The sequence below is a fragment of the Asterias amurensis genome, chromosome 2 (genome assembly GCF_032118995.1).
Source record: "Asterias amurensis chromosome 2, ASM3211899v1".
Classification (NCBI taxonomy): domain Eukaryota; kingdom Metazoa; phylum Echinodermata; class Asteroidea; order Forcipulatida; family Asteriidae; genus Asterias; species Asterias amurensis.
In genome coordinates this window covers 16,436,119-16,460,624 of record NC_092649.1, presented here as the reverse complement: position 1 = coordinate 16,460,624, position 24,506 = coordinate 16,436,119, and the positions used below count along the sequence as shown (strand labels likewise).

At 38.1% G+C, this 24,506-nt stretch overlaps 2 protein-coding genes across 4 annotated transcripts in view; one reads left to right on the top strand and one right to left on the bottom strand.

Moving 5' to 3' along the window:
- The window catches only part of LOC139934123 (mitochondrial substrate carrier family protein ucpB-like), a 62,183-nt gene that overhangs the window by 26,506 nt on the left and 11,171 nt on the right, over positions 1–24,506 (top strand). The window lies entirely within an intron of this gene.
- LOC139934121 (uncharacterized) overlaps positions 1–24,506 on the bottom strand; it is a 37,316-nt gene that overhangs the window by 7,717 nt on the left and 5,093 nt on the right. For 2 of the 3 annotated variants that reach the window (XM_071928409.1, XM_071928412.1), the window contains 11 exons: positions 21,831–22,004; positions 20,430–21,398; positions 16,671–16,871; positions 13,500–13,592; positions 12,464–12,601; positions 11,553–11,774; positions 8,027–8,149; positions 5,856–5,964; positions 4,994–5,129; positions 2,712–2,760; positions 2,446–2,558 (listed from right to left, as the gene is read on the bottom strand). In XM_071928409.1, coding sequence (XP_071784510.1) covers positions 2,446–2,558; positions 2,712–2,760; positions 4,994–5,129; positions 5,856–5,964; positions 8,027–8,149; positions 11,553–11,774; positions 12,464–12,601; positions 13,500–13,592; positions 16,671–16,871; positions 20,430–21,398; positions 21,831–22,004 — 2,327 coding nt within the window. The remainder of the gene's footprint in view (positions 1–2,445; positions 2,559–2,711; positions 2,761–4,993; positions 5,130–5,855; positions 5,965–8,026; positions 8,150–11,552; positions 11,775–12,463; positions 12,602–13,499; positions 13,593–16,670; positions 16,872–20,429; positions 21,399–21,830; positions 22,005–24,506) is intronic. The other variant, XM_071928410.1, reaches the window with a different exon arrangement.

Below are 24,506 nucleotides of genomic sequence, written 5' to 3'. Positions count from 1 at the left end.
CAATATCGAACTTCAGAATTTGTAGACCTCTACAAGAGAAATAAAACCCAGTTTTTCTACTGTGGCAGTTGAAGGGGCACCAAGGCAATGACAAGGGGCATGTAGGTATGTCTCCTCCATGCCTCTGGTTCTTGTCTCAGTGTAGTATGGTGCAACCGTCTTCAGCAACTCTTTCGGCATGTTTTAGTTTAACATCACGGTCGCAGTAGTTGACAAGGAGGTCAGTTTACCATGCCTCCCCATTGGATTTAATTTTGTCATTCTTACAGAAAAGTCACGGTACTTTCTCCATAAAAAAAATCAAATAGGAACATGGCTTTATGTTGGGTTTTTTAAGTCCATGCACAGACTGTTACCCCCTTAACACTTGATTGCATGAGTCAGTGAACTACACACTGTAAGCGGCTGGACTTAATCACTTGATTAGTGACTCCACCACAAGAATGTCCATCAATTACAACTTAGCTGTCTAACTCATCACTCATAGAATTAGACTGCAGTACAGACTATAAGGCCATGTCCGACTCGGCTAGGGCTACGGCTAGATTTCCGCACCATCGTGCGCTGAGGTATAGGACTTCCTTAGTAACACCCTTAACATCAGCCATAGCCACGTAGCTGTAGGTGCCAACTCTGCCTACGTGTGCTACTCCTACACACCACCAGCCGATACCATAAAATAGGTCACCATGATTCAACAATGAATCACTTCTTGGCGATAGACCCAGACACACATACACAGGGCTGGACACCACAGACATCCCTTGCTTGTCTCTCAAGGACAGTCAAAAGACAATGACGTAAAGTTCAGTTCTTTGTAAGACCCTCTTTGTCAGAGAACAATGACTGCAGCAAAAAAAAGCACCTGCTTCGCTTTTTCACAGATGTCATAGTTTCTTCATGAACCTTGACCTCCCTGCATTTTGAAGAAAAACCTAACCATTATCGGGAATTGATATGAAGCTGAACTGTCAAAATGAAATTGAACTGCGAGTCTGAACTTCTTCTTCCAAGTAAAATGCAGACTTCAATCATGGTGTAAAGATAACGCACTGTGAGGTTGGTGCGTGCTTTGTCCAAATTTGTGCACAGGCAGACCAAATAAGTCTCATCATGTGCAGAACATAGAACAGAACTGTAAGGGATGTGTGTTGAACACTAGAAAGAATACTGTAACTTGAACACCCAGCAGGGTGGATATGTGCGCTTTACAGGTCTTTATTATATTATTACTATTCAATTTTAGTGTGGAAGTGTCGCTGCCAAGCGGTTAAGAGCACCAAATTCAAACTCTGGTGTTTCTGATCAGCACTGTGTGGGTTTGAATCCCCAGCCGTGACACTTGTGTCCTTAAGCAAGACACATAACCATTGCTTCGTCCTTCAGATGGGAAGTAAAGCCGTTGGTCCCATGTGTTGTGTAATGCATGTTAAAGAACCCAGTGCACTTATCGAAAAGAGAAGGGGTTCGCCCCGGTGTTCCTGGCTGTGTGGCTGCTAAATGCGCCACTGCATCTTGTAAACTCTTATAAGGTGCTACATAATCTCAGAATTCATCACTGCAATAACCTATCTTTCTGAAAGTTTGTATATACTATAAAGCACCTTGAGTACCTTGTTAGGTAGATACGCAAATGCAAAGTCTTATTAAGACTTCCATATTATTACCGGTAGTTGGTTTGGGTTGATATGAATTACACAGCTCTTTAAATAGGAAGCACCTTATCATGCCCAAGATTGGCCAACTGTCTATGTCAAGGAATGGTATCGTTATCCAAGGCTGATCCACAGTGCGCCTCTGGCTGTGACAGTCAGCTACTTAGTCTAGCATAACTGAAGGTAGACAATGCCTAAGGGGCTGTTTCTTAGATGTCCAGGAAGTTTATCATGTTCTTGGACTGAGAGCTGAGCATGAAATCATCGCAGTGATAAAAAACCCACAATTGCACAATAACAATGAGCAATACTTCTGTCAAGAGACTTCATGACAGGCTTTAAGGTCAAAGTCATTTCACAATATATAGGGTGCTTATGAAAGTGGGGAAAATCACAAGTCTCTCATTGAAATGGTGTAAATTCTCATTTTACTGGATACTCAAAATTTGTTAAAATCCCTGAACTAATATCACATTTATATTATGGTTCTGTACATGTTTGCAATTGCAATAAGTATGAGCTTGGGCTTGAGTAGAAAAAAAGAAAAAATGTCCAAGCCCACAAAACTTGATACAAAGGTTTTCTTTCTACTGTTGGAACCAGGTGGATACTAAGACAAGATTACCCAATGGCAAAAAAATGGCACAGATAATCTGAAAAGAGGCTGTTGGATAGTTTATGATTTTATTCCATTCTTTAGTGAAATAAAACTTTTTGAAAAAAAACAATTAGTTATTCTGAGTGGTACCTCAGGACTAATGTTCAATTTGGAAATCTTTCTGATTCTTACCCCGATCCATTTGGAATGTCGTATTTCTCCACATCAATGTAGGTACTGCACAGCTCAGGGTCTAACGAGCAGAATTTCAGCTCAGCGTGGTAATCCTGGGCCACAAAGCAGGCCTGGCAACAACAACAAATAAACTTATATTCACACACACAAAAACTTCAAACAGCACCCAACGGAGAACAAATATTTTGCACATTTCAAAAAATATATATACATGCATAATGATTAATATTAATATATTTAATAGATAGAAATCGGTGACTTACCTTTTCTTTGAGATATCTTGCAATGTACATCTCTACCTCTGTGAAGAACCTAAAGGAAAGCATAGAGTCTTGATTAATCACCAGAGGAGATTAGCATGGTTTACTTCCAAATCTCCTTCAAAGTGCTCTAAACAAGGTCAATGCACTATTTATTAAACATGAATGTACTGCTGTTTTCAAAGCCACTGCATTGTCCATACACAACAAAAACTTATGGTAAAAGAACCTTTGCCTTCATCAGCCCAGCCACCCTTTGGAACATTCTTCCTGCTACCCTCCATTCTCAGATGAACCGGATCTCTTTAAATACACCTCAAATCCTACCTGTTTGTTCAATCTTTTTTGTAATCTTTTATTGTTAAGATAATTTGTAGATTACACTTGTTTTTTTAATTCTTGTGTATTGTTTGTAAAGCACTTTGAGAGTTCTCTCAGAACTGAAATGGGCTCTATAATAATTATAATAATAATTGTGGCTTCTTTTATAGCACACATTTCCTGGTGCTGTAACATACAGTATTTCCTGCAAGATGTGGGACTATGTTTGAATTATGAGACATAATTCTGATAGCATGTAATAGTTTACAAGGTGCTGTGGCGCAATTTGCTGCCGATCAGACCAGAAACACCGGGGCAAACCCCTTCTCTTTTCGATAAGTGCACTGGGTTCTTTTACATGCATTAAATAACACATGGGACCAATGGCTTAAAGTCCATCCGAAGGACGAACATCGTCTTATTATGATTATTATTTGGCCAGCATTCTGGCTAAAGGCTACAAGCCAAAAATATGTTTATGTTCTGTGATCTATTGGGATTTCAAGAGCCAAAGGCAAGCACTTTAATTCTGTTTTAATTCGTGGCCAATTCTTCCCAGGAAAGACACTCCATTCTTCTGATCAGAATCCAACATAGGAAAGTGACCACTGAGATAGAGATTGTGAGTTCATTGGAACCCTTCAGGGGACTGATTTCTTATCGATGGGATGGAGGTTGATACTCCCAATTTGGCAAAAAAAATTAAAATTAATATAGGACTGGCTGTTGGAATGGATGGGTGCCAATTTTCTCATACATGACAAATAGATTGTGCCATCAGCAAGCATTTGATGTACATGTTACTGCCAATAAATGTCCTTAGAGAGGCCTAGTCATTTGTGTAGGGAAGGTGGAAGGGAGGTTGTATCAAAACTCTCCAAACAGTACAGACAAAATGCACACTTTCTAAAAGGAAGTAATGATAAGTGAGAAGCATTTCAACATGAGGAAACATAGCCTTTCCGGCAGGAGGGATGTATCATCGCTATATATCTCCTTCCAAAGATTTATTCCGTGCAACGGTTTGACTTTATGTACCCACCCTTGTCAGACTAACTCCAAGAGGAAATGGTTAATAATGCCTCAGTCGAATCAGCCAGCATGAGGGGTAATTATCTTACATTAAGTCACAAGCTGTCTACAAGATGTTGACATTAGATCAACAGTGTTTCTTTGAAGAGGGTTTTAGCTGCTACTTCCTTAATGACAACCACTGGTGCACCCCGATATAGGCAGTCATATTGCTTCAAGGTTGTGTCATTGTTTGGTTGTTGTCATTGACTGTTTGATTGTTTGGTTGTTGTCAAATCTTGCGTTTTTGTTTGGGGAGCCCCACTTCCATTTTTCTGTGCCGCTGCCTAATTTGTATAATATTCTTAACTTATGGGAGTGTTAGTGGATTTTTTTTCTCGTACTTTCGAGGATAATTTCTTTAACTTATTTTAGTGTGTTTTAACTTGTAATTTTTATAACGTATTTCAATAATGTTAAACTTGTACAGATCACGTAACTCAGCTACTGGCTGTGAGAATAATTTTTACCTTAATAAACCATTTCAAATCAAACCTAATCAAAAACAGCAGACTGCTGACATATAGGCAAACTTATCAAGACAGATACAAAACAAGTCAAACACGAATGTTTCAGTCGGATAAAGTTTCTATACAAAAAACTATTGCGGTTTCTTTATCATGGTATGTCAAATCCATCCCTATTTAACAAGGTGACAGCTTGTACCAACCGCATCTCTGCACGCAGCATTCGCGAACAAACCCCATGTACTATCCACAAACAATTTGAGATTCAAATGTTTGAATTTTTTGTTTATTGATCTCTAATAAATAGGGGCACTTCAGACAAAACAAGGACACTGGTATTTTCGTTTTCATTTTTTACTTGTAAGCTGAAACAGAATTAATAAAGATTGAATTGAAAGTGAAATATTATTATGTATGGAAGCTCACCTATAACCTCCTTCTGTGAGCAGGCGACGTAAATGCTCAGTAATATGCCGTCCTCCAAAAGGCAGTCTGTAAACACCTTTCTGAATGAAGTATCCCTCCACAATAGGAACTACGTCAATTCTCTCACCAATGTTGACTGCATTCAAGATCAATCAAAGGAGTGTACGAAAATCAAAACAAATGAATATCTCCTATCTCTTTTTGTTATTCTGTATAGTCTTTGACACTTTTTATTGTTAATATAGAGAGTGGTGTGTTGTAATGTGGTGTATTTTTGATATTTTTTGTATAAAATGTTCACACCATGAAAAGGAATTTCATGTACTGTTTAACACAACTAATAAATAATATTGAATTGAATTGAATCGAATTGATGAAGAAGCAGCTAATGGACATTTGTTTTTATGTACAATTTAACAAAACAAAATCAATGGCAAGTCTCTTAAAGTAAAAATTTAGACAGCTCTAAATGGAAGAAAGATAATGAAGATGTCACACTAGAAATCTTATCCAACAAAATACATATGGGAATTACAAAACAGAAAGGGAGATTTTGTATTTTATTTCTTGGGTGGGGGGGGGGTAAGGTAAGGGGATCCTTTGCCTCCCGCCCCGCCCCCCCCCCCACTCCAGAAATAAAATAAGAAATCTCCCTTTCTGTATCATAATTCCCATAGTCTATTTTTAAAGTTTTGAATGTGTCAACGTTTTAACTGTCATGCGAACATTTGAATTACCCTTGGGACCTAAAAAAGATTAGTTGAATTGAATTGAATTGAACTTACTTTCAAACAAAAGAACAAAAATATTGTCGCAACTGCCTTTTTCAAACTTTTGTTTTGCATAACTTTGAGTAACCTACCAACAATGCCTGATGTGGCCTTGTATGAATATAAAGCCATCAGAGACTGCTCTTGTACATAGACACCCTCAGCATTGAACCGATCAAATACCATCTCTACTAACTTCTCCTGCAGAATAAAAGTACAACATTTTGTCATATTATTTTAAATGATTAATATTCAGACCTGTACAACCTTAAAGACAGTGGACACTATTGGTAATTGTCAAAGACTAGTCTTCACAGTTGGTGTATCTCAACATATGCATAAAATAACAAACCTGTGAAAATTTGAGCTCAATCGGTCGTCGAATTTGCGAGACAATAATGAAAGAAAAAACGCCCATGTCACACAAAGTTGTGTGCTTCCTGATGCTTGATTTTGAGACCTCAAATTCTAAACTTGAGGTCTCGAAATCAAATTTGTGGAAAATTACTTCTTTCTCGAAAACTACGTCATTTCAGAGGGAGCTGTTTCTCACAATGTTTTATACCATCAACCTCTCCCCATTACTTGTAATCAAGAAAGATTTTATGATGATAAATATTTTGAGTAACTACCAATAGTGTCCACTGCCTTTAAAGGCAATACATTGAAGCATTGTTAAAGTCACTGGAAATTACTCACAAATAATTAAGATCAATTATTGGTAATTACTCAAAATAATTGTTAGCACAAAAACTTAATTTGTAACAAACAATGGAGAGCTGTTGATAAAAAACATTGTGAGAAACAGCTCCCTCTAAAGTATTGTAGTTTTTTAGAATATTAAAAAGACTTTAGGCCTGAAGTCTTTTATTACGCATCTGAAAACACATTTGTGCAACACGGGCGTTTTTTCGTTCATTATTCTCTTGAAACTTTGATGACCAATTGAGTCAAAATATTCACAGGTTTGTTATTTTATGAGAAATATATGTCGAGAAACCCCAAGTGAAAACACTGGGCCCAATTTCATGGCTCTGCTTACCGTAAGCACAGAATCGGAGCTTATGGAAGCAGGGAATTCTGTGCTTACGGCAAGCGTATTTCACGGGTTAGCAACAAATTTTGGCTTCTGCGCGTGCGTACTCCCCGTTACTAGGCATTCTAGGCTTACAAGGCTAGCGCAGAAATTCGGCGCTTGCACGTAAGCGGGAATCGTGATCGTAAGCGCAGAATTCGGCAGTAAGCAGAGCCATGAAATTTGGCCCTGGTCTTTGACAATAATAGTTAGTTCTCTCAGCACTGTGCAATTAAAATTAATATTGATAATCAGCGATGCAAAAAAACCTTGTTAGGCTGGTTGCGAATTGTCGACTAGTGGAGTCCAACCATCAGTGACTGGCATGCATCTGATCAAAGTTTGCCAAAACTATGGTTAACTATGGGCCTTGATCCAACTTTGCTATTAGCTTTACATGTATCTCCGTATTAGTTACTAATTTACAGGATATTTTTATTCAACAAAGAGAAAAGGTCAAGTTTAAAAAGGGAAACACTACAAGCTGTGACTCATCGGTCGATACCATCTTGTAGACAGGGTACTGGCTTGAATCAAATAAATGTCTCGCAAAAACAGCTTTAGGAAATTTGGCTTAGTAAAGAGTATGTTCATTAGCAAGGACAACCCTTTGACAGTTAAAAAAATTGCATTTGTAATTCAGAGATTTTAATTAAGAGACGGATTATTGTGGCACCTCATAAGGGTTTAGCTGCTGTCCGCCACTCATAAGTGTAACTGAGTTCTTTTACACGCATTATCCACATTGCACAGGACCTAGGGCTTAACGTCCCATTCCAGGGACAAAGCAATAATGGCTATGTTTCTTGCTTAAGAACAAAAGCGTAAATACTGGGACTCGAACCCGCAAACTGCTGATCAGAAACACCAGAGCATTAGTCTGGTGTGCTTGATCACTAGGCCACAACAGCTAATATACATATATAAAATACATAAATTACACAGAAAACATTAAGTAAAATAGTTATGTATTTCAGGCATGGCAGTTGGCCCTTGTAAAAAAGTAGGAAAACCTGTTTAAGGAAAAGGTCTGACCTACAAGTATCTGGTAAAGGATTTCATAGCCTTTGCAGGCTATTTTTAAAATCAAATTTGCTTATTTTTCTGAGGGAAATCAAACTAAGTACATGTAGGAAGAACATCATGCCTGTACAATTGTAAACGTGATGGGTTAAATAATGGACTTACCGTTGTTTTAACGCCCAGGTTGAAGGGTACGATCACCATGATCTGATAAGCAATTGGATCAATCCCCAACTCAGTAAAGGCCATGTCTAGTAATCCTTCAACTGTCTGCATACTCAGCTTGAACTGTACAAGAAATACACAATATCAAAGAAGTATTGGAACTAGACACATCAAATATTCATATTACAGGCACTGGACACTATTGGTCCCTACTCAAAAATAACTTTTTAGCATACATAATTACTTTGTAACGAACAATGGAGAGCTGTTGATGGTACATGTTCAACAAATTGTGAGAGAAGGCTACCTCGAAGCAACGTAGTTTTTGAGAAAGAGGTAATTTCTCACTCATATAACAAAATAATTCGCCTGAAGCCGTTTATTATACATCTGAAAGCACATAATGTTGTGTAACAAGGGTGTGTTCACTTAAAATGTGCTCTTGCAAATTTGATGACCCATTTAGCAAAAATGTTAACAGATTTTTTGTGTGCATATGTTGGGATACACCAACTGAGAATACTGGTCTTTGATAAAGTTGTCGAAGAGTTGTTGCCAGCCATTTTTACATGCAAGGCTATACAATTCAAAGGGATGTGTTAGGCTGTTAAACAAAAAATCTGATCGCAAAGCATGAAAGCTTGAGAGAGAGCGAAAGCTTGTGAGGTCGAAGCCTGCTTACATACATTTGTCTTTGGTTTTAAAAAAAACCTGGGACACTCCATATGGTTTTATTTTCGTGTTTGTCATGAATTTGATTGAGGGGGAAGGGGGTAACAAAAATGGATTTCCGCTTAAAAATGGAAAAATCACATTCCTGATTACTGCTTATGACTGGTGGTGGTGAGAGTTTAAAAATAACCTGAAAAATGTATTATGCTTTGACAAGAATATTGAGTAGATTAAACTAGAATTATTTCAATTGCAGCAACCAAAATAAGCATTTCAAAATCGGTGATTCTGAAATGGTGATTCATGGGGGTCTTCAAATGCTATTTTATTACTTTAACAGTAGTTCAGAGGGAAATATTGCAATGAAAGATTGGCACTGTCTGAATTTTACAATCACAAAGCTTTCAGATTGATACTATGCAAATTGTGTGTACAACTGCCAATCCTATACTTGATGTTCAAGTTCTACTTAAAGGAACACGTTGCCTTGGATTGGTCGAGTTGGTCTTTGAAAAGCATTGTGAAACCGTTTGTTATAAAATCGATATGGTTAGAAAGATTTTGTAAAAGTAGAATACAATGATCCACACAGATATGCCTCGAAATTGCATGGTTTTCATTTTACCTCGTCAACAAACACGGTTGGCCATTTATGTTGACTCCCATAAATGGCCGACCGTGTTAGTTCGCGACTAAAAATGAAAACGGTGCAATTTTGAGTGATACTTGTGTGGATCATTATATTCTACTTTTAAAACATCTTTCTAACCATGCATTTCATAACAAACGGTTTCAAACGCTTTTCATAGACCAACTCGTCCGATCCAAGGCAACTTTAAGTATGTCCTTTAGCTCTATGGTTTGTCGTAGGCCACATATTCACCCCTGCAAAAAAAAACTATAAGAATCTTATAGGAATCTTCATAGGAATCAAAGAAATGACGAAAAATAAATAAGAATTCTACAGGAATCCCTATTTAAATCCTGTAGGATTCTATATGTAATTCGCCTATAGATGATACAGATCTGTATGCTTTGTGTTTGAAAGGGCAAGGGCACCAAGGCATTTTCTCCTTGGTAAAGGGCACCCTATGAGGAAATTGTAAATTTCTACTGTAGCATTTCAAAGGCACCTAGGCAATGACCATGGGGCATTGAGGCAATCGCCTTTGTTGCCTCCGTGAAGTATCAGTCCTGATAGGACTTTTTTGTAAGGGCAAATATTGACCCAAACACCCTTCAACAGCAATGCAATGCAATGCCCCTTTGCCATTAAGGGCGTGATGAGTATAGCAGCTGCAACAATCAGCCAATAATTTGGTTAAATCTGTTGGCTCCTGATAAAAATTTGGATTCATTATAGAGCTACATTATATTTATCAATTGGCCGTGTGTCAAAAACCATGGAGTTAGAAATAGACTACTAAATCCATGGATCGGAAATAATTAACACATGGGGGAAGAGCAACTTATTTAAAAACAACCTAAACAACATCGGTCACATATGGCTAGACGTTCTACTGACATTTTGCGACTTTATGCTGACTTTGGGGTCACTATTATAACAAACTCGTTTTTGTCATGTCCTAGATCATCTGTCCTTTTGTCTGTCTGTCTGTCTGTCTGTCTGGTTGTCATGTTTCTTTGTCTGGCTGTTTTTTACAAGCTACCTGTTTTTAACAAGGTAATGCTTAAAAAACGGCTCCATACTCTATTTATTACATTTATGTTGACTGTTACTTAATGACTTAATGCTTTACTCCGTAATACATGTAAATGTCGATATTTTGTTTATGGAATGTTACAGCCATAATTTCTTGGAACTCACAAAAAACTGCAAAAGACAGGCGTAACAAAAAAAGTCAAATGATGTGAGTTATAATAAACCTTAAGGGCACCCTTAACAAAGATATACAAAATAAGGAGACTGCCAACATCAGAGCTAGATAGCTCAGTTGGTGGAGCCCCGGCAAGTTAATCCAGAGGTCTCAGATTAAAATTCTCACTCATAATTATACTTTGTTCTTTCAACCCCAAAATAGTCCAACTAGTTTTTCAAGTTTTCAGAAACGTTTTCATGTAGAGAAAAAGCTGATGGTGCAGACAATTTGTTAGTAGCAGGAGTTTTTCCTAAGGATCCCAATGGGTCAAATTATACAAAATCTGGGCAATCTCGGTGGTCTAGTTGGTAAAGACCCTGCTCTAGAATTGCAAAGGTTGTGGGTTTGAATCCCGTCCATGTAATATGCCTGTGATTATTTTTTACAAAACTTGGGAAAGCACTGAGTGCTAACACACATTGGTGTAAGGGTAAAACCAAAACGAATATACAATATAAGTTATCACACAAGCATGAGTGGAATATGGACAAATATAGCGCTTCTGCGTCCCATATCCAACGATCGAGGCTGAAAGCCGAGTTGGATATGGGACGCAGACGCGCTATATTTTTTGTATTTCCACGAGCACGCGTGTGATAAAGTATTTATCTTCAAGCAAACTTGGCACGTGACATAGAACACACAAGACGCATGGTAGTGATATTAGCCGTGCAATATAGGTTTTTATCACCACTCCATTCTGCGAATCTGATTGGAGGATTAGCGCGTACTTGAAGATAAAAAATACTATGCAGTTGCCATGACATAGGTGTCTTAAATGGGCACAGAAGATGCGTACTGCAGTAATATACAAAGCTGATCTTGCAAGCAATTTACACCTTTGCCAATATTAATCTTCTTTTAATGAGCCCCGTCATTAGCCAGCATGTTACGTGCAAGACTCTCAAGCATCATGCTTCTACAGCACTGTCATGCCAGTAACAATTAGAGAACTGGAATGGGGGCTACAGTACCTTTACCTGCTCCTGGTGAGATGGGTTGCGGAACGGTGACGACAGCTTAGACACAGCCCTCACTTCAGGTGACAAAGCCTCGTAGCCGTAAAACACCCGATCTTTGTGTTTGGTGTTGGTGGCTACGACACACGGGAAGAAGATTTGTGGTTGGGGGGAATCCACGTCGGAAAGGACTCCCGCTCGGACGGAGCAACCTCCCAGATCAACGATGGCAATGTGCTGAGGGTTGGGGAAGTAGAATAAAGTAAAATAAATTTTACAAGCAATTCCTAGTTCTTAGAGGAAATTATAATGCATGTTTGTAGGGACATTGCCTACAAGCTCTGCTTTTAAAATCGATCCCTCTTGTTGTCATCAAGATCTTGATGAATATTTTTACTGTAAAGATGTACTCTTTGAAGTGATCACTCTTGAGTGGTAATGTCTTTTATCTAATGATACTGTGGAAAACAAATGAACCTGATAATCATTTGAGTATTCCATTGAATCAAATGATTTGTTTTCAACCATATTGATTTGCTAATGAAAACCATGCAGCCTGATATATTAACTGGTCGGCAGTTTATATTTAATTTCCAAATAGAAAATGCCCGTTATTTTTGCTTTCATGTAATGCAGCTGTTATTCATGAACAAGTTCTGAACAGCAATTATTCAGCTCAGTTTCAGTGACACGTTTTAAATGCTGGCATGACTAGACAATTTCATTCGAGGGAGGGGGGGTGCAAGCAAGGCAAAGAAATTTCATTTTGGGGAAGGCTATTTATTGCATCAAACATTTCATTCGTGAATTGTTGTTTTATGTTATTGGAGGAAGTGGAAGGGGAGGGGGTGGCTTCTGGTTTTAAATTTGGGTGTACCAGAAAAATGGGTGGTTTCCAATAATTGAATCCACTGCAACCAATGTACCTTTCTGACACTATTTGTAGTAGACACACAAGGTGACTTGGGAGTTGTGTTGTAAGCGCCACTCTCTGCATTCAGGATGACTTTCCAGTCTTCAAACTCCATCCGACTGCTGCATCGGAGCAGGAGTACTCGACCTCTCTGCGTGGGACAAAGGGATTCAAATTCAAACACTAGTCTTTCATTATGGGGTGTCATGGCCTAGTAGTTAAGAGCAACGAATTCAATGGTGGCTTTGAAAGTTTTGGTCTATTTTGGCGCTATATAAATTCCCTCTAATTAATTGATTGAAGCCTTCAGGGTGTGGGTTTGAACCCTGGTTATGACACTTGTGTCCTTCAGCAAGACACTTAACTGTAAACACTTCTCTTTCACCCAGGAGGTAAATGGATACTTGTAAGGGCAGAGCTTGTTCTTTTGGTTGGGTTAGTTTGGTGCGCTACATACCTGGCAGCACAGGCTGTGTATTCCCTGCAAAATTCAATTTGCTTTGGGACCAACTTGGTTGCAAAAGTTCAAATAATATGTGCGAGACTTGCACAGTCTGTACACAATTTTTTTTACATAAAAAAAACAAAAAAACATTTGGACTCAGATGACAGTAAGTGGGATTGAAACCCAACCTACTACATTTAGGCAAGTCTCCTGATTTTAACTTTCAGTTTAACTTTTAGCCTCCATAGAGACTAGTCACCAAGGTCAGACAGTTAAGTTGTTCTGACTGCCCCCCCCCCCCCCACTGCCTACAAACCCTTCATGGTCAATGAAATCATCCCTAGAATTCCGGGTTAAAACAACAGTATCATCGGCCCCTCAGCCTCCTTGCATGCCCAAAAGATTCACTCCCAATGTAATCTGATTGTCTATCTCTCCCAATAAACTGTCTAACACTACAAACAAAAACCAAGCCCAATCACAGGAAATCCATTAATAAGGAGAATACAGTTGGGTGATGTCCACAGGCTTGTGCATCCCGCTTCTGACACCGACTCTGAAACAAGAGGGCAGGTGCTCTATGCATATCTAGCACGTGACTCACCAAATCAGTCACCTCGATGCATTTGTTGCTGATCTCTGTTATGCGGCCGCCAATGAGCTGAATATATCCAAGAGATTTCTTTGCTTTGTGATCCTATTGAAGAAACAAAAGTTTTCAAACATCAACATTTTATTCATTTTGTTTTAACATATACACTGATGTGTGATCGCACTGTTTACTCAGTACTTTCCCGAGTTCTGTAAGCAAAATCACAGGCATATTAACAACTATCAAAGTAGTTGCCGTCCTTCTGTCAGTCACATTTTTAAAAGTTTTTTAAACTGTAAAAAAACACTATCAGTGCCTTGGTATCACATATTCCATGCTTCTCCTCATTGAACCCAAGTCTCGACACTCATGGGGTGACAGGTCTTTTTCTTCAGCCGCGCCACGCATCTGGAACTCTCTACCACTTAATCTTCGATCTTGTGTTTGTACCACAAAATTCAAGTCTCTTCTCAAAACCTATCTTATGTCACAGGTTTTTGTTGTGTCTGTTTTTTTCTTTGTTTTGTGTTTTGTTTTTGTTTTGTTTTTGGTTTTACTGCACCTTGAACACCCAGCAGGGTGGATATGTGCGCATTACAAGTCTTATTATTATTATTATTATTATTTATTATATTATCCTAAAATATGCACAAACATAGAAATTTAAAAACCTCTAAACAGTGCTGTGATAAAACAAGTTAACAAGATGATCAAAGCCATCCAATACAAAGGTCAAGATACTATAATCTCTTTTACTTTCAGTGTAGAATGAAAGTAAATATTGCATTCTCAAATCATAGCAAAACAACACTCTGTTCTGAACGACGTAATCTCTCAAATTTCATTGGATTACTGTGTTCGGAACACAAATAAACCTTCCCAACTTCCTGAAAACATCCACATGCTATTTATAATCCCAATAAATTAAGGCAATGGAATAACATGCCAATTACGAATTCTGGGGGGAAACTTGTGACTGTATTACTGCCTTTATAAATAGGTATAGAGTCCCGTGGGTAGTCAGGAAAGAGGAAGGGAATTGTTTGTCCTTGAAGGAGTTCTTGTTATACAAAAACAGGACTTGCAGAGAGAGGGAGAGAGAGAGTGAAGGGTGAATGTCAGGAATGGCAGGGAATGCACACTCAGGGAAGTAGCTCAAGGTAGTGGGTGCAAGGAGGTTTTAACCTAGACAAACATCTCACAATCTTCTTAAAGGCATAGACACTATTGGTAATTACTCAAAATGATTAGTAGCATAAAACCTTACTTGGTAACAAGTAATGGGGAGAGGTTGGTAGTATAAAACATTGTAAGAAACGGCTCCCTCTGAAGTGGAGTAGTTTTTGAGAAAGAAGTAATCTTCCACAATTTGATTTCGAGACCAAAAGTTTAGAATTTGAGGTCTTGAAATCAAGCATCTGAAAGCACACAACTTCGTGTGACAAGGGTGTTTTTTTCTTTCTTAGTTACTTAGTTATCTCGCAACTCCGACAACCAATCGAGCTCAAATTTCAGAGGTTTGTTATTTTATGCATATGTTGAGATACAGCAAGTGAGAAGACTGGTCTTTGACATTTACCAATAGTGTCCACTGGCTTTAAAAAGGGAATAAAAGCGTGGTACAAGGTGTTGAACACATGCGCACTAATCGCTGTATAATTGATTGTATCACGCGTAAATTAGTGCCAAGCGTAAAGCTTGCACGCCACACCTATTGTTTAAACACTTCTAGCCGTGATTATATCACACGTTTAGACAACACCATGTGACGTGCTCTCCACCAATAGGAATAGTGAAACTTTCTGGGGTATTTATAAATAGCAAGCGATTGTTGTGTATCAGTACAGCAGTAACAATATGAAAAGTTAATGACCAGGCCCACACCCACAACCCCCAACCACATGGAAAAACAAACCAAACATCAGTAAAGCCTTGCTCATACTTCGTGCGACATGAATGCGATACAGGTTTTAATGTCACATGGCTGTTTTTGCAGAGAATGTTTTGCAGGATTTGAGTCAACTGATGCAAATCCTTCGTTGCAAACTTGTGACTTCAAAACTTCTCATTCGCATTCGCAGGAAGTATGAACCGGGCTTTTGATAATGTATGAACTCAGGGTCAAAGCCTGACCTGGTTTACAGAATGTTGAGACATGCTCATATGATTTCGTCTATAAAAAGCCAACCGCAAAAGTTCAGTTTTGTTTAACCTGTAGATGGGACACAAGATTATTAAGTTAAGGTCTTGCTATTTTTCAAGCAGTCAGTTCAGCTTTATAGTGTCACATTCTTTCCCCTGTAAGGTGTCATTTAAATGTGAATGTAAATGTGTTTTCTTATTATTATTATTATTATTGTTATCATTATTATTATGTGCCCCCAAATATTTTTAAAATCTTCCTTTTGTTTTGAGGACTGTTACTGTGAGTAACTTTTTCCAAAATAAAAACATTACCTATGCAGTGCAGGCTCGCAGCACAGTAAAATGTCACCATCTAAATTATCTTTTACAAATCAGGCTTTATTTCTGGCATATGATGTCATGCTAACTGTTGCTTTTTATAAATGAGGTATTACCAACGCACAAGACTCTCGCAGACGTAGGTTTGGATGATTCTTTACAGCCCAAAGCGGAACAATTACTTTGTAGCTCTCTGAGTCATTTTTCCGTATGTTATAACAAACTTGTGTAAGTCTATGCTTGTCTCCTCACATTGCATTAAAGTGTCACTGACATTTATAAATAATGATGTCAAGATTTTGGCATCTGACACTATGGTTCTGTTCATTGATACGAGGTACCAAAGTATTTCTTAAGGAACATTTTATTTTCATGTATATTGTGTGCAGTGTTATTTGGGATGAAGTCAAAAAAAGCTACTTTCGATTAACAAAATATATATTTGGTTTGCAATTACACCATGTGTGTGTCTGCTTGCCAGGTAGATTGGTTTTTCTTTAGAGAACTGTCTTGCTTATATTTTACTACCGCTGAGTAGGGTTTCTGATTTTGGGGTACTTTTCAGTTCTGAAACGAACTGTCCTACTTTTTAACTACTACCTAGGCAGAAAGTAGAAGAAGAAAACATTCACACTCAATAAATTCAACACATTATAAGTTCCTATAAATCCCTTAAGAACCTTTTCATAGAATAACTAATAATAATCCCAGCACACAAACCTCATAGTAGAAGAGGTTTCCTTGTTTGGCCCTGAAGTAGCGTTTCTTCCACTTCTTGATGAACGAGGCTCTCCTTCTACCCATGGGTAGTTTCTCCATGTATCCCTCCATGCTGATTTCCCCTGCCCTGAGCATGGGGCTGTCTCCATGGTCATGGTGGGGACGTTGGATGTTGGCATAAAGGTCCTGGACAATGGACATCTGTTTCAAAGATAGAGGAGTGGTTGGTAGAGTTGTCTTGAAATAGGAGAAATTTCAACTAAATTTGAGTCTAGAATTTTACTATGTAAACAGCTGGAGTTATGCAATCCAAAACCCGCATTCTATAAGACTCATGTATTTTTTTATTATCTATTTCATACATTAGGTGAAATCCATCACAAATGTGGAAACAAAAAAGTACATTGCAAGTAAAGAAATCCTCTGAAATACACAAATTATTTGTCCTCAAGTATCAAAGTTGAAACGTTTAAAATGAAAGTTTTAAAAGATTCAACTTGACTGGATAACCCAATGCCTTTCAATTGTTTAGTACATATACAGTGAGACAATATATTCTGTATTAAAAGACAACTTGGTACAGACTGTACTATACTGCAGATTCAAATTAAGCAACAAGGAAAATGACACTGAAACTAATCGCTTGTTCCCAGAAAGAAAAAAAACAATCAGGAAAAGTTTGCCTCTTAGAAAGTAATTTAATAGAAAGAAAGTGAATTTATGATGTACTGTATGTGTGCAAAGTACCAACAGTATATATATGGATGTGATAGGCTGTTGAAACAAAACCTAAACTATGAGCACAAAGTGTGAAAGCTTCTGAGTACGAGGGGAAGCCTACTTACATTCATTTATCTTTGGGATGTAAAGCCCTACTCTGCAATCTAGGGGGTTTTCATATGGTATCTTCATTTCCTTATGAATTGGATCTTAGTTATAAAATATTTAAAGTTAAAAAAGAAAAAGTTTTGTTCTTCACTCTTTGATATTATTTTGTTTTAGGGGGGGGGGTTAACAACCAACATACTGTACAACTTTTGTGTGTCCAATTTGTTCTATCAACTGGCGTGTAAAGTGTTTTAGCCTATGTGTCTTTAAACTATTTTAAGACTAAAAACTATTTTAAGACAAAAAGAGAGTACTCCTCATGCTTCTGTATGTAATTACTGCTAATGAACGCATATGAAGTCAAGCTCTCTTTCAAACCACCTCACTGTGGCAGATAAACTTCACCGATCTTAGGGTAACGAATACACTACGGATGTAGTTAATACATAGTAGCTTTTAAATTAAACCTTAACCTTATCTTTAAAATGCAGATTGAAACGTATACATGCACTATGCATAGTATGAACAGGCCTTGATACAGAAAATAAAGTTTTTCACAATCTTAACCTTGCAACATCCAAATGCTGGATGAGCGATAATGACACTGCAATTTGAAGACTCAAGGTGGATTTATTAGTAGATGGGTTTGTTAATCATCAGCAGTCATAATATTTGGTCCCCAGAAAAAAAAGTAGGGAAACTTTACTCAGTACCCCCCCCCCCCACCCTATGCATGGTGAAGTATTTATTTTCAGGCTATATAGTGAAAGTTAAAACAAAATTCCAAGGGCAACAGTAGGAAGAATTACTGCATTACCTGAACCCACACGGAGCAAGCGTTTCATTTGAATATCCTCAGCGATTTCAGATTTGCCAAATCCACAATGCAAGTAATAACATTTAGTTCTCAATGTCTTTGAAAGTACCAAGCATTGGCCCCCCAAGTATAATACTTTGCAAACTTTAAACGGAAGGTTGTGAGGAGAATGAGCATCTGGAACATTTCACAAGGGGGCAACAAGGCAGTGGCCAGGGGCATAATTGGAAAATGCTTCTGTTGCCTCGCAGTTAAGCCGGTTCATACTTCCTCGAATGCGAATGCGATACAAATTTTGAGGTCACAAATTCGAAACGGATAATTTGCAACAGTTGAAATGGGCTCAACTCATGCGAAACATTCACTGCGAACACCGTGCCTTCAAAATTCGCTTTGCCTTCTCATTCTCAAGAAGTATGAACCGGGATTCATGTATCCAGCCTAAACCCCCTCCCCTACCTCCCATACACATTCACAGCTTAAACCACCATCAATCATGTTTAGAAAGAACCATCTGGGAGATTGTAGGAAAGGAAGTACATGAAGCTGTTAAAACAAAGTGCCACAACATGCGCAAGTCACTTTGACAAAAAGAAACATTCCCACCAGCAATGAAATGCTTCCGGGGTAAAACTGTTCTGGATTAAGTTTTTAAAATAAACCAACTTCTTAAAACAGCTGTCAGAAATGCGCGGCTGCGCGCAACTTTGGCTTCTATACTGAGATTTGAGACTTTACCCTTTAAAAGGTATCAAACACTTTTAAGAAAGGGGGGGGGCTTGTATTAAAGCCATCCTATAAGTAGGACGCTTTGCCCACAGGAAGTTACTGAAAATGGCCAAGGGTAAAAAGCATGACTAGACCAGTCATCCAGTTCTACAGTGAAAAAGGTGTCAGAAATCTGTCATTTGGGTACAGCAACCTTTTCTGTTTTTCTGAAAACAATATCCGTTATTAAGGAAGGATCAAATTAAAATTGCTTTTAATAAGCAAAAGACTACGAGACTTATTAGTAAGCTTTGTTTTGGTTTTTTATCTCAGATTAAAAACAGGTACAATCAAACTGTACTGTAAGATGCACTTAAAAAGAAAGGACAACATTAGGCCAAGCTGTCTTCAAATGTTATCTTGATTTTAAAAACAAATCTAGGGTCAATCTGATCCTAATTTAGTATAGTTTAATTTGTTATGATTCTTGCCAGGAATCACAATCATCGCATGGCTGGGTAGTACATGAACAGCCTTCTTAAAGACATTGGACACTATTGGTAAATGTCAAAGACCAGTCCTACATTTGGTGTATCTCAACAAATACATAAAATAAAAAACCTGTGAAAGTTTGAGTTAAATCAGTGGTCGGAGTTGCGTTATAATAATGAAAGAAAAAAACACCTTGTCACACAAAGTTATGTGCTTTCAGATGCTTGATTTCGAGACCTCAAATTCTAAATCTGAGGTCTCAAAATCAAATTCGCGGAAAATTACTTCTTTCTCGAAAACTACGTCACTTCAGAGGGAGCCGTTTTTCACAATGTTTTATACTATCAACAGCTCTCCATTACTTGTTACCAAATAAGGTTTTATGCTAATAATTATTTAGAGTAATTTTCATTAGTGTCCACTGCCTTTTAGTACACCTAACTTTATTCAGTGTGTGTTTTTCTGCACATTTATGTAATAATTTAAAATATATACTTATATAGTGCATTTTACAACAATGTTTCAATGTGCCTCACATTAGTGTCAATGTCATTGGGCCCAGCTCCCTGGGGATTATACATGTACAACCCCGGGCAAACATAGCGCTCCAAAGGCTTTATCAATATCAACCTCTTTTAAGTAATACTTGCAGGTATACCACTTGGTGAAGAGAAGCAAATAATAAAGTAAGCATCTTTCCCTAGGACACAAGTGTCATGACCGGGATTTAAACACACACTCTGATGACTTGACAGCAGAACTTAAATTTGATGCTTTAAACCACTCGGCCACGACACAATCCTTGTTAATTGTTAAATTTCCTTATTAATCAATAGTTTTATCAATATTTCCTGCAAACAGAAAAGAAGTGATGCATTACCATGTAGTTCAGAGTTGAAGTTGAACTTACTTACCGGATCCCATTTCTTTACACTGTCCCTCTCCTCGATGTGTACAACCTCGCTGGTGTCAGTGGAGCCGAAAACAATCGGTCCATCATATTTGTAAATGATGTCATCGTGGTTATTGGATGACAGACTTCCCCTCAAACTGCTACCACAATCCTCACCGATTTCTGAGCAATCTTCCGCCGGTGGAAACTCATAAATCGCCGTGTCATCCACGGTTGTTTTTTTCTGGCTGACCTTATGGTTATTATCATCAGTTCTCAACAAGTTGCTCATGGGGAGTTCAGTGTTTATATACATGGAGGAGACGGCCATGTAATTCTGACTGGACTCCGGTCTGCTGTGATGGCGGCGTGGTACCCTCAATACCTCCTCGTACTCGGATTGATCCAGGCTGTTATTCAGGCTACTCTGATGGTGGTTGTGATGATGATGATGGTTGTTATTGTGGAGGACCGACCCATTCTGAGCTTTCTCCCTGCACTTCATGGGAGTCTCATAGCTGCCGTCATCCTCCATCCCAGAGCCATTCAGACTGTACACGTAGTCTGGTATCGGAGGCTCTTCCTCCGCCACGTCTGAATAAACGTCGCTCCCGACGCGCAGTTTCTTCTTGGAGCTGTGCTTATTGCGCACGCAGGCTTTCTTGTTGTCCGACACTTCCAGGATGCTCTCTTTGCTCTTGCGAATGGCCTCCTGCATGGCTTCCACCTGAGCGGCGAGACTCTGGACGAAGTCTCGGCAGGATTCCAGATCGGTGGGTCTCTGTCCCTCAGGCACCTCCTCCTCACTGATAGACTCCAACTCGGCAAACGTCTGCGTGTCCCTCTTGTGGCTGAGGCAGCTTGAACATTCTGAGGAGTTCTCGGAGCAGTCTGAATCCTGTTGGTCGGTCAGGTCGTCGGAGCTGATCTCAGAACTCAACTCAGAACTAGACTCTGACTTCTTCTCCGCTTCCCATTCCACTGCCATCAACTGTAACAAAGTATTCACATGTACTCATTACAATTAAAAGCATCAAATTACTAAAGTAACAGTCTTCACTATAAATTTAGACATTGCTTTCAGATCCTTGTAGTAGACATGATAGTGGGTAAACAAATTTCACAAAGATTTATCTTTCAGTTTCAACATCATTGCAAAAATCCATTCATATTGCAATATTGCTTTATCTTTGTTTTAAAAACACACATCCTCTTAAATCATGCTAATAAATATCAGATGTTCCAACTGTTTTTTTCTTATTGGTTGTACATCATGTCTCAAAAGATTAATCCAAATGCGAATGGGACCTGTTGTAGAGCAAGTTTGACTTCAGCATAACTCTTTTTCCAAAAACCACTCTTATAAATTGTATTTTGTTTAAACTTTTTTTTTTTGAGGGGGGGGGTCAGGGGGCAAACCTACCCTTGACAAACATTTGCGGTTGCGGACGCACAACTTGTTGAGTTTCTGTTCCGATGTTGCAAACGAGCCTCCATCTTCCTCCTCGTCTGAGTACTGAATATGACTCAGACGCTTGTACTCATGCTGGAGCTTGTGAATGGCATCTTGGAAAACACGGGCTGTGTCTTCAAGCTCCTGGTGAGAAAGAAGAGTTCAGAAAAGTATTAAGATGGAGGCCTTTAAAAGTTAATGTTTCTAAAATCCTCATTCTCCAGCTTGAGCAAGGTCATTCTGGAGATGTCTTTGAATGTGGATGTTCCTGCAAAGCTATACTTGTTGGAGCTTATGAGAGCCACCCTTAGACATGGCTTCTTACTTGAAACTCCATTTCACTTTATTTGAAAGAACACTTGGTGCATCCGAACATTTGCATAAAATATAAAATCTGTGAAAATTTGGCTTAATTGGTTATCGCAGCTTTAAGAAAATAATGAAAGAAAAAACACCCTAGTTGCACAAATTTGTGTGCTTTCAGATGCCTGAAAAAGGCTTCAAGTCTTTGTCAGATTCAATCGTTTTGGTGAGAAATAACCTTGTTCTTAAAAACTACCGTTACTTCAGAGCCGAGGGAGTCATTTCTCAAAATGTTTTATACTATCAACAGCAGTCCGTTGCTAATGAGCAAGTTTGTTTTACGCAAATATATAGTTTTGAGTTGTTACAAAACATGTCCAGTGCCCTTTAAACAAGAACAACTATGACTTCACTGTCCAACAGGACAGTTCTATGTAAAATAGAATCTGAAACTTGAGTTTCAATCTAAAGTTGGCTTCTTACAACAAATGTTTCTGTTAGTGTTACTCAGTATTTTTCTTGTAACTTTATCAGAAACAAACCATTTATATTTAATGGAACATTACAGAATTGGTTTTTGCTAACAAAACAGTTGCTGGCAGTGTAAGCACTTTATGCAATCCACCATATACATAAACTGACAAACCTGTAGAAGTTTGAGATCGATCAGCCATCATCACGAGAGAATAGTGAAAAACTGATTACAAATTTTGCATTGCATCGATGCCAAAGTAAAAATGAATAAAACGCTCACTGAGCGATAAAACTCCAACCCGAAGTTTGATTATTTATTTCTCACCAAATATGACATTTCATACAGATATATTTTGAGTGATGTTTTCAACTATCATCATCATTAGACCGTGTAAGTTTTATGTAAGTATGTGATCTTCACGATTATTGTTTTTTTACCAATTCTGTAACGTTCCTTTAACAATCAAATTGTTTTCCTAAGAAACCGGGACCTCTTATATTAGTTTTAGAATGTCCCTTTTAGCTAAAAATAAGATTTAAATACAATATTGCTATATTTGTTTCTAATGTTTCATCTGTTTTCAACAATCCTTCATACAAATAATACTTTAACGGATTTGTGTGATGCCCATAGTGGCTGAAACTAGACACGCAACGTTGTCAGACCATGGAGGAAGAAAACAAATCCCTGCGCGTTTGGAAGCACTCAGACAGTTGTCTAGACTTTTGTCTTGCTGTTTATTGCCCATCCGTCAAAATAGTGAAAGAACAAAGAAGGCGTGGCACATTCTTTAATGTGTTGGTGTTGGGTGAGACAGTGCATCATATCTTAATGTGAATAAGTTATCTGCTCAGTTTCTGCACTGCCAAATGTTTGTGTGAGTCTCATTAAAGGTAAAAATGTGGGCTCAATTGGTCATCAAAGTTCTGAAGAAATGATAAAAGAAAAAACATCCTTGTTGGATGGTTTGTGTGCTTTCAGGTAGGAATAAAAGACTTCTGGCTAGAAGTCTTTTAATATTTTAGTGAGATATTACAGGTCTCTTTCTCAAAATCTACATTACTTCAGAGGGAGCCGTTTCTCACAATGTTTTATATCAACAGCTCTCCGTTGCTCATTACCAAGTCAGTTTTTGAGTTAATATTTGTTTTGAGTAATTACCAAACCCTGTACCTTCCCTTTAAGGGGTAAATAAATAAGGGGGATTTATTAAACAACTGCTTTCTCAATAAACGGCGAAACAAGTTGTACAACATTGCGTTGCAAAACTGTTTTCACAAGTACAGCAACAGGTACATGCAGGTATAGTAGACGATTCTTCCATGTCATTGAAATGAGTAACATGTGGAAAATCAGACAGGAACTAAAAGTAATTGTCATTGATGGGGTTGCCTAGGAATGTGGTGGTTGTTATGATCAGTCTCTGGGATGGTCAGAGAGGCTGTCATTAGGCAGTAAAGTCAGACAGTCTTCAATACTGGCACAGTCTGTTGTTAAAGATATACACATGATGCATACTTTCAAGGCCTTTCCACACTACAACATTTCAGTAATAGGCTAAATAATGGTAATAGTAAATTTATTTTGCTAGGCCTCTAGGCGCTTAAAAAGCAACACGTAATACGAAAAAAAAAATTATAAAACCTCTTTAAAACAAAAAGGTTATTAAAACAAAACAAACAACAAAAACTAATGCCTTGATTTCAATAATCCAATTAGCAAAACTGAGCTTTGTTCCTATCAGGAATAAATCAAAACAATGACAATTAATAATGTGTTTTAAATGTTAAAGCCATTATACACTTTCGGAACAGAAACAAAAATAAAAGTTCACAGATTTACAAATAACTTACAGGGTTTACAGAAGG